The sequence below is a fragment of the Xiphias gladius genome, chromosome 11, assembly GCF_016859285.1.
Source record: "Xiphias gladius isolate SHS-SW01 ecotype Sanya breed wild chromosome 11, ASM1685928v1, whole genome shotgun sequence".
In the NCBI taxonomy this organism is placed as follows: Eukaryota; Metazoa; Chordata; class Actinopteri; order Istiophoriformes; family Xiphiidae; genus Xiphias; species Xiphias gladius.
This window is the reverse complement of record NC_053410.1, coordinates 10,513,976-10,524,029: the sequence shown is the minus strand read 5'-3', so window position 1 is coordinate 10,524,029 and position 10,054 is coordinate 10,513,976. Positions and strand designations below refer to the sequence as shown.

The following is a 10,054-nucleotide window of genomic DNA, read 5'->3' as shown; positions in this document are numbered from 1 at the left end:
CATTTGTTTCATTTAGGCCTTGACGAGGCTTGTTTTAATGCCCCACAGACGCCACAATCTCGGTCTGCACAGCATGGCTTACTTATTCAACAAATGCTTTAATATAAAACTCTTGGACAAAAAACAGAATGTACCACATGCTTCCTTAAGCCAAGAAATTCAGTCACTGTCAGCAGATAAAAGAAGGTTAATTTCAGCACAAGAATACGTCTGTAAAAGTGTCAGTTGACTTTATTAGGGTCGGCTTCACTCAGTTGAAGAAAAACAACTTTTGTCTTTGGAACGTTTACCACGGAGGAAGAAGAAAAAGGATTTACAAAATAAGTTGTTGGAAGGACAATATATAAAACAATGGCATCAAAATATCTTTGACGAGGAAACAAAATCAAAAAGAAAAAAAGGCTCAAATATTTTTGGATGCGGGGCATTTTCCTCTTTTTGCCCTTTTGTTTACAAAATAATAACAAAAGAGGAAAAAAAAACGGACAAACAAAATCAAGTTATTTACAGTGCATATATTTACATTAAGGCATTTTTGCTGGGGAGAAAGACAGGTGATCTGATACAACCCCCACTTCTACACAATCAAATAAATAGATTTACCATGATACATTACAGTGCTATATCATCTCAACGCTACCTGCAGTGAATGAAAAATTGCAGTTGGAAGTTCAGGCTAAACCACACCACCAAAACGGGCACTGAAGTGTATATTAAAGGATAGGCTGACAATTTGACGACAAGTCTGCCTTAACACAATACTCTTGTGTCCATATGTACATTAAAAGGGTGATTTCAATGCAAAATCAAATCTTCCAAAGTAACTGTCTTTTTGGTCTTTGTATTACTCCTCGACACAGCTCAAAAAACTACCGCTGTCTGTTAAAGCGTAAGGAGGGAAATTCGCACCGATTAGATTAACTTTGATTTGATTTGTCTAACTCAGAATGATAAAGTCTCATATCATCTCCAGCTGAACTTCACAGTGAATTGTGACACAGAATGAAGGCTGCTGGTTTTGTCTCCCATCACTTCCATGTTTGAGGCAGGGATCTCTTTGTGGCCAGCAGGGACAAGAGAAACACTTGCAGCAACCGGTGACTTTTGCAATGTGCACATGGGCACGAGAGCATTGTTTTTTTTTAGAGCGTCTTGGAAAATGGGAACTTATCCTTTAACTAAACACGTCCACGTTCGATTGAATGATATAGCCGTGTTGCAAGTTAGTTGTGTACAGAGTCAGAAGGCGAAAACCCTCAGAGAAAGGACTGACTGTCTCTTGCATTAAAAAATTCCACATGTCAGGATGTCTGTGAAGTGGCCTGAGCTGAGAGCTGTTAAATGACGATGGATGATGGGTAACCTTGTAATTTAAAATAAATTTCCTGTTTACCCAAACTGAGTCAGGAGATTCAATAGATTAAGAAATAAAAACAGCACCATGCATGTCTAAAGGACTGACTACATTGATCACAGCTCTGCTACCATTGAACAAAGCCACATAAACCAGAGGAGGAGGCACTTAATAAGGTGTTCATGATGAAGATCATACTTTGGTTAAAAAAAGGAGGAAGTAAAACGCTGGATGAGATAGATGTAAAGTAAACGTATTTTTGAAGACTCTTAATTGAAGCTTATGTATCAAATACAGTCAATTGTGTAAAACCGAATGAATTCTAGGAAATGTCGGTGGGTTCTGCTGAGATTTCTCTGGCTGGAAATCCATCGAAAGACAATCTGAATAATTCATCACCTAATTGCTGCTCTTTAGCAACCATCCAGCTCCCTCTGTTTCTCAGTCGCCCTCAGATCTCCCCTCTCTAAAATCAAAAATCTTTGTCTCTCCAATCTGCGCCCCTCCCCTCGTCTTTTCCTGCACTATCTTCCCGCTCTCCAGAGTATAAATGCCTTCAATTTTTAATATCTGAACAGCAGTGATTTGTGAGATTCAGTCCAGTAGTTATAATGATTGTTCCAGTGGTGAATGAGATGCATGGGCCAAAAAGGCTCAGACTTAGATTAACAATTCTAGTGCAAACCAAATGATTTAGTAAAAAAAAAAAAAAAAAAAATTTCTGGATATTCAAGTTATATAAACAAACTAACAAACCACGGAGTAAACAAAGATTTGGTTTGATTAGTTTCATAAACAAAAGCTTATCCTTTATAAAAAAAAAAAAAAAAAAAATATGAAGCCAGTTCTATGTTAGAACAGAGAAAAAAAACATGTACAAGTTTTGAGTGGTAAGTGCTTTCATCCAGTCACACGAAAGAGTCCGAATGGACCGGATACACATTTTGGAGCTACCATTTTTTTTTTTTTGTTTGTTTCCATTTTTCTTCTTTGTTTTTCTCCAAAGAAATCTATACCAGGTTAACTCGAGGTTAAAGGACCAGGAACTTCATCTGGCTATTATCTATTACTTTACAACTTCCAAACTGTCCCAGTCTGGGTTAAGAGCAACCCGTTTCTTAAGCTATTGTACTGTTTGAGCACATGACAGCAGCACCAGGAGGAGCTGTGGTGTCAGTGAGAGCTGCTCTGCATCAGGCAAGTTGTAACATTGTAGCTGTGGGGGGGTGGAGTGAGTGCTTTATGTGTGTCAAAATAGTGCTTGTGTGTTTGTATTGTGTGTGTGTGTGTGTGTGTGTGTGTGTGTGTGTGTGTGTAAATGCTGCTAGTTCTGGTGTCTCTTCATGTGCAGGGCGAGGTGGTCGGATCGGGAAAAGGCGCGTGAGCAGACAGCGCACTGGAAGGGTTTGGCGCCCGTGTGCTTCCGATAATGGCGCGTCAGCTCATCTGAACGAGCAAAACGCCAGTCACAGCTGTCCCACGTGCACCTGTACGGCTTCTCACCTGCGGGGTGGGAGAAAGAGAGAAAGGTCCGGATGAGTGCTGCTGCCCTCCGAAACACTGAGCAAATAGTAGCACTGAGCTGAATGAATAGGACTAGTCCTGATTACCCTGATCATCATTCAAACAGACATGAATTCCCCCAGTTAGATGATTCATACAGTTGGGTGGATCAACTAGGAAAACAGGCTTTACTGAAAAGTTCAGTTGTCAAACAACATATACAGTCATAGCACTGTTACACATTCATCAAGCACTCAAACATTAATGCTGCACAGATTTCCCACGGAAGACTGGTCTGTATTGTCTTCCTTTGCTTTTGTGCACGTCTCTTGTCATTGCAGCAACCTTCAGCTGCAGCCACAGGCACTTTATGAAAAGTAGTGTGACCTGTCTTGTTCAGCCCCAGCTCTGTCTTAGGTCCACAACCGCCAATCCGGATCCAATGGCCCAGATGTGGGCGTAAACCCCTTGTTCACCTCAATTACAAAAAATGTATTTTTTGGACTTGACTCTGTTGATATATCTATCCGTGCAGATAATTTGGGCTTTATTGGTCCAGGTTTTGCGATACTGGAATTTCATTTGTGAGATGTGAAATAAGAAATTACACCTAGAAAAGTCATCCAGATGAGTACATTACACCCCAAAGGCAAGATTTTACAAGCACTTCTACGAGTTCTGTGTATTTGGTTTGGTCTGAAATATGGTCTCTGGGAAGTTGGAAAGTTGATTTTTGCGTAGCTAGAAATGCATTTTAAAACGTTAGCTGTGTTAACCTTCTATTTTAAATTAATTTTTTTGCCTCTCCATGTAATTGATGACAGTGTCTTAAATATGTGCCACAGTGCTTTGAGAGCACACAGCTTTAATTATAAAGGAATCCAATGGAAACTGTGCTGTTTGGTTGGATGTTTTTGTTCTTCTCTTCCTTGTTTGTAACATCTCAGATAATAATTCAACAATTGTGTGACTTTACAAAAACAATGTTCCCATTACTCTGGATAGTCCAGAGACCTCACTAGGAATAGCTTGGAACTACTTCTATCAAAGAAACAGTGAAAATTGGTGACGTTTATTCTGTTGGTTATCCAGACTAATAAGAAAAAAAAGTTAAACTGTTAAAATGTCAAATTTAGAAGCTCTGTGCACCATAAACATAATGAAATACACCTCAATTAAACTGAAGTTGAAGCAGAAATCTCAGATGGATATCACAGAACCTGGACAAATAAAAACAAAGTGTCTGCATACTGGATACCACTAGAGGCAACTAAGAAAATATGTTTGGTTTTTTTTGTTGGTCATTTGGGTTAACCGACCCTTTAAAAACAAGCCCAGCAAAGTCTGCAGCGTTGCTAAAACAACCACAGTAGACCTGTTACGAATTTAGCCAGCGTCGCCAATCTTGGAAACACACACCTGGAACTGAACACAATGAGGAGATGATGAACAGACGCTGAGAAACAAAAAGACAGTGAACTGAGAGGAGTTTTCAGTTCTCACCATACACTCGCAAACGCACGCACGCAAACTGGCACGCACACACAAACACTCAGACAAACACACAAACAATCAGGGTAATGGATGTTGATGGAGATTAGAGTGGGAACTCCCACTGGGACCCAAACACATTAGGAATCATCTCATACAGATTACTGACAGGTGTGTGTGTGTGTGTGTGTGTGTGTGTATGAGTGCGTAAGTGTGCACTGAAGCAGCTGAATGAGAGAAGTAGAATGAGTAACAGACAAAGATATAAATAGAGGGGGGCAATTGGGGGGGGGGGGGCACAGGAAGGGTTGCGCAAAAGCAGAGGAGAAGTTGATTAGATGAATTAAGGGGATAGAAAAAAGGGAAGAAAATAACTAAGCGAGACTGACAAAAGCAGGGCGGATATGAAAGCTGCTGCTGCTACATCCCTCTTGACGTGTTGTGTTCTCATCTTGTGGTCTGTAATAACTGCAATAACCACAATCAGCCTGCAGCATGAATGACGCCAGATCTAATTGTCGTGTCATGTTCCCAGTGCTGAAATGCAAGGCAAGCACACCCACAACAATGTTCCGAGCAAGTAGTTCAGATTCATAAGAGGGACAGACTCTGAATCGCAAAGTGGTTAGAGGGAGTTTTGCGTGTGTACCCAGATGAGTGAGGAATGCGTAGATATCAACAGAAGCTTTGCTTTGTTAGCTGGAGTGAGGTGGGGCCCAACACCTAAGCACTTGTTTGTTGACTCTGCATATCCAACACTAATAGTTCAAACGTACTGTCAATGTGAAAGAAGGGGAGTGACTGGGAGAAAGAAGAAAAGAAAGGTAATGCAAGATAAAGGAAAATGGACTGTGAAGGGAAACACAGTGATGACTGAGTGGATATATGATGGACAAGATGATCTAAGATATTTTTGTATCTGCACTGGCAGATCTTGTATATATTTATAGCGTCGATTAATTCCAACTAGTCTCAGAAAAGTGTATCAACGCTCTTTGTCTAAACAGGCAATGGGATCCTGAGAGAGATGGCACCACACGTCTCACACTGACCACATAGTGCGAGAGTCATCCACTGGCAGAAGTGTGTCACTTCCACCTGTTTTGATGGAATAGTATATTGGGCAGAGGATGGGAATGGGGTAGGATACATTTACACACACATGCCAAGAACACAACACTCTGCCTAGCAACATGGTGCCAGTGCAGATACCGAAATACGAGTCGTGTGGGCAGCGTCATTTTTTGACGGGTCCTGTTTAAAAAGGCTGCATTAATGAGAGGAATGTCTTACCCGTGTGAGTCCTGAGGTGGGCTTTCAGATGGGACGACTTGGTGTAGACCTTCTTGCAGCCTGACGACAGAAAGGGAGATAAACACAAACAGACGGCTAAATCCAAATCTAAATAATTCACATGTGCCAGATATGATTTACCCAATAAACTGAGCTGTGGTATGCAAGAAATTGGAACTAATGAAGAACAGAAGCTGTTTGGAATCTCACATCGCCAATGTTTGTCTTGTCGAAAAACAAAAACTGGTCTAACATAGTCGGATTTTTACGTGACTGTTAAAAAGCGGCCCGCACAGTCTTATTTGGTATTAAAACTGTTTAAATTTGGTGTATTTACAAAGAAATCCATTCAACCACATGCCACTAATTGCACAGAGTGCTGCTTTGTTGAAAACTCCTGTTCACTGCACCTGTTAGTTTGACATCAAAGTCGAGATATTTTAAGTTCAGGATTTCAAAACCTTTTGCACATTATCTCATACACGGTATGTGAATTACAATGTCGGAAAGGTCATTAGGATTTTGAATGATTTAGAAAGACATTCCTCAGATTTATTATGACTTTACATAAGAAAATGATAGAATTTCATGTATTGTAAAGATTAAACAGTGAGCACTAATATACATTTGGTAAAGTGTGGATCTGTCCTTGTGTGGATATGAAAGATTGACTTCATCTGACTTTAAAAGAAATTAGACGTGTGCTAGCATGCTGCAGGAGGCTCCGCTTAAGCCGATCTTACATGCTGCCACAGGTAAGCTGACATATCCCACATGTAGCTGCACATTGTACAGCTACAGAACGTGTGTGTGTGTGTGTGTGTGTGTGTGTGTGTGTGTGTGTGTGTGTGGAAGCCAGTTTAAAAAAAACAGCTGCTGAAGCAATCTCAAGTGTGTATGCAAATGTGTGTGTGGTAAACAAATGAAATGACTTAAGGAGAACATTTATCTAATTAACACACCTACAAACACACACACACAATTCATTCCACAATCATAACTGTGACAACTTTAAAGCCACAGCAATGTGGGAGAGCTCACGGCTGAGAGTGCCGGAGCTATTTGAGGTGTGATAATAAAAATACAAAGTAGGTTTAAACCAGACAGTTAATTGACAGGCAGTGACTGATGGTCTCCACTGCCAAAATATTCTAATTCCAGAGCAACATGTTCTCTGCTGTAGCCGCAGTACTTATTGTGACTCATAGGCCTGGGAAAGTCATTCAAAAGAAAACAAGAATTTCAAAAAAAAAAAAAAAAAATTCTTCTTGAAGCTGACCTTTGTGAGTGACGAGAGATTTCACCTGACCACAGCGCAGTGTCAAAATGAACGCACTCACACAACAGTGACAAGAATCAGCATGCACATAAAGTGGCAAAGTGGACTGTGCTGCCGTTCTAACCTGGGTAATCACAGTGGTGGATCCGTCGTTTCTCCAAGTCCGGGTTGCTCCTCCGGCTGTAGCGGACAGGCACAGTGGTCTGGGCTGGGGTCGGGGCTGGGGTTGTTGCGGGGGCTTGGGGAAGGACTGCGGCTTGGCCCGGGACCGGCGTGGGGCCTGCAGTGAGGGGCAGGGCTAAGTTACCCGGTCCCGGGCCCGGTCCGAGTCCAGGGGTGCTCCCTGCCAACTTGGAGGCGATGGTGGCTGCATATGACGGAGGAGGGGACATGGTGTGGAGCAGCTCCTTCTGCCTGTCAGGGCTGCCAGGCTCCGAGCTTGGCGGAGAGGGCGGCAGGTAGGGCACCTGCTGCTGGAGGAAATGGGGGTGTGCCCGAGCATGAGGGTGTGTGTATGCCCTCCCACCCAGGCCACAGTAGGCGGGCTTGGCAGTGGGCTCCCGTTGAGATGCAGAAGAAGCTACCGGCAAATCATGGAAAGGCGCGTGGAGTGTGGAAGTGGAAGAGTGTTGTATCTGCTGCTGATGTTGATGTTGATGTTGATGTTGATGCTGATGCTGATGCTGATGCTGATGCTGACCCTCCATACCATTGCCATGGTGAAGGTCCAAGCCAGAGTTTAGGAGCTGAAACAGCGAGCCGCTGTTGTCGTGGTGATGAAGAGCATGCTGCTCAAACTGCGATGACATTTCCTGTTTGACAAACACTTCTGGCACCGAATGGCCACCTTGGCTGCCTCCCGACTGGTTGAAAACACTAGTGAAGTCCGGTAACCCTGTTAACGCCATGTTTATGGCGGAGGTGTTCATAGCAATACCGCCGGGCCCGTGCCCAGATGTGCCGCAGCTGCTCGTGGGCGTAGTGTCGGGGCAGTGCGGCTGGAGGTTGGGGGAGAAACACGGGGAGGCAGACTCTGTTTTGATTTGGGTGAGACCTGTGTGGTTCTGGTGCTGAGGGGGCCGCACCTGCTGACACAGGCCCATCCTCAGGTAGGCGACGTCAGGGAGGTAAAGATTCATGTTGAGGGTGTAGGGAGCCCCAGTGTGATCATCAGTGAAGAACTGATCCACTGCGGATGCACTGTCTCTGTGTGACTTCTGCTGACTGTCTGCAGGAGGTGGAAGGGAAAGAGGCTGAGGGGAGAGATACCTGTCCATCTCACATTTTGCCTGTTGATAAAAAAAAAAGTCAAGCACACACACAAAAAGTCTGGTTTAGAAACAGATCATTTTCTGGTTTTCAAGTAAGCTTTGGTTAAAATTAAATGTACCCAGCTAAGGCTTCAGCAAGTGCTTCTCTTTAGCCACCATGCAACTATTCTGAGGCGCTATTTTGAGAAGACAAAGGTTTGATGGGACAGTCACCGCTAAAACATTTATCAAGTAGTCATCAATAGGCGGTTGCCACATTCCCTCTCTGCCTGCAAGGCTGAACTCAAAAACCCAGCAGCTGCGAGGGCAACAGTTGAGGATCAGGCCACGATTTGGTGGAAACACAGAATCAGATACGAATACCTCCCACGTAACACGTTATGAAATTTGCACATATGCAGTTACGATAACAGACTAAAGAAGCAACCTACCACTTGGTCAAACAGGCGAACGACTTTATGTTAAACAACCCCTCGTTCATATTGTGCAACTCATTCCTGTGTGTCTGAAGGGATCTAACTGGCATAAAAGTTAGAGAAGCCCTGCAGCAGAGGATGAAACAGCAACATGAAAGGGAATGGGGGAAACACCCATGCCTCCCTGTCCTCTGCTGCAGCAGCAGCAGCAGTAGCAGCAGCAGCAGCAGCACCCTGAGGATGGGCTGTTATTCCTAGGCTCCCGATCCCACCAGCTGTTATATAGACCCTTCTCCTCTGCCGCACAAGTTTCCTGCTAGCTGGGGGACAGAGTTGCCGGGACCTTTCGGTCCGAAGCTGGAGTCAGTTGTCGTCAGGGTGGTATGATGGTGAGAGCGGACGCCAAGAAGAGACCAACAACTGGTGACCAACTGGCTGGCACAGAAAACATGCGGCGAATGCGCTCGCTGGCGGAGCAGCTCGGCTTCACGTCCAGCTGGTCGCAGCCTGCTCGCTTATTACCGCAAATAGTGCACAACAAAGTGATGAATAACATCACGCAGCTAGGTCGATTGCAATTCGGACGCCAGCAGAAGGGGGGAAAAAAAACCTGCCCCCCCCCCCAAAAAAAAAACCTGGGTCTAAAACCAGTCTGCCACGCCCATTCAATGAAATACATCACTAATGTGTAAAGTGCGCTTGATTTCTATCCGGTTTACCTGCGTGTAGTCATTTTGTCCAGCCTTGTCCGTCTCTGTGATCTTGCAGTCCAAGCCGAACAACGCCGAGTCCTCCAGAGAGAATCCGGCGGGGAGAGTCGCCTTCTGCAGCGGGTAGAAGGGATCCTCCTGCCCGCCGCCGCCGCTCATCGCGAGGGTCGCGGCCATGAAGCTCCGGTGCAGCGCCGCACACGGTCGTTCGTCCTGTTATGCAAAAAGGGGGATGCTACAGCGTACCGGGAGGGGAATGGAGCCGACGAGGTGGACTTATTGCTGAGCGCCCGTCTGCCACATCTCCTTCCACTTGTTTCATCGCTCCACCGGCCCGCGGACAGTTTTCTATCTCATGTTGTAGGGCGGAGCTGCCCGGTGTAAATACAGCGCACGCACCGCCCACCGAACGTTTAGAAAGGCTTTGATCATTCATTCACCGGCCACCGCCCTACGCTGCATCTAAATACATTAACACTGTCGTAAAGTGCTCACAGGATCGGCCGGAGTCCGTACACACACACACACACACACACACACACACACACTCACACACACAAAAGGGAAGCGAAGGTTAAACTCATGTACCAGCCTTTTAAATAACATTTTTATGTGTGTGACTCTTTTAAGCTTTTTTTTTTTTTTTTTTTTTAAATGTAAATCTGGAGGGGCCCAAGAAGTACTCAGATCTGTTACTTAAGTAGCAATACCACAATGCAGAAGTACCTTATTAGAAG

General features: G+C 44.4%; 1 protein-coding gene across 3 annotated transcripts; it reads right to left on the bottom strand.

The window, feature by feature from the left end:
• Positions 1-214: 214 nt before the first annotated feature.
• On the bottom strand, positions 215-9,688 carry klf5a (Kruppel-like factor 5a). Of its 3 annotated transcripts, none has more exons than XM_040138348.1 (4): positions 9,327-9,688; positions 7,045-8,209; positions 5,642-5,701; positions 215-2,857 (listed from the first exon to the last, which is right to left on the bottom strand). In XM_040138348.1, the coding sequence occupies exons 1-4, from the start codon at positions 9,492-9,494 to the stop codon at positions 2,679-2,681; spliced, it is 1,572 nt and encodes a 523-aa protein (XP_039994282.1). In that variant the 5' UTR covers positions 9,495-9,688; the 3' UTR covers positions 215-2,678. The 3 variants fall into 3 exon arrangements, with proteins under 3 accessions (XP_039994282.1, XP_039994283.1, XP_039994284.1); XM_040138349.1 differs by lacking the exon at positions 9,327-9,688 and adding an exon at positions 8,623-9,186; XM_040138350.1 differs by lacking the exon at positions 9,327-9,688 and adding an exon at positions 8,311-8,340.
• Positions 9,689-10,054: the final 366 nt, after the last annotated feature.

Excerpts from the sequence above, each read along its gene's own strand:
- klf5a (XM_040138348.1), bottom strand. The coding sequence starts at position 9,494 with ATGGCCGCGACCCTCGCGATGAGCGGCGGCGGCGGGCAGGAGGATCCC. Across the intron at positions 5,702-7,044 it reads CCACCACTGTGATTACCCAG|GCTGCAAGAAGGTCTACACC; the intron begins GTTAGAACGGCA and ends TTCTGTCGTCAG. Across the intron at positions 2,858-5,641 it reads CCACCTCAGGACTCACACGG|GTGAGAAGCCGTACAGGTGC; the intron begins GTAAGACATTCC and ends CCCACCCCGCAG.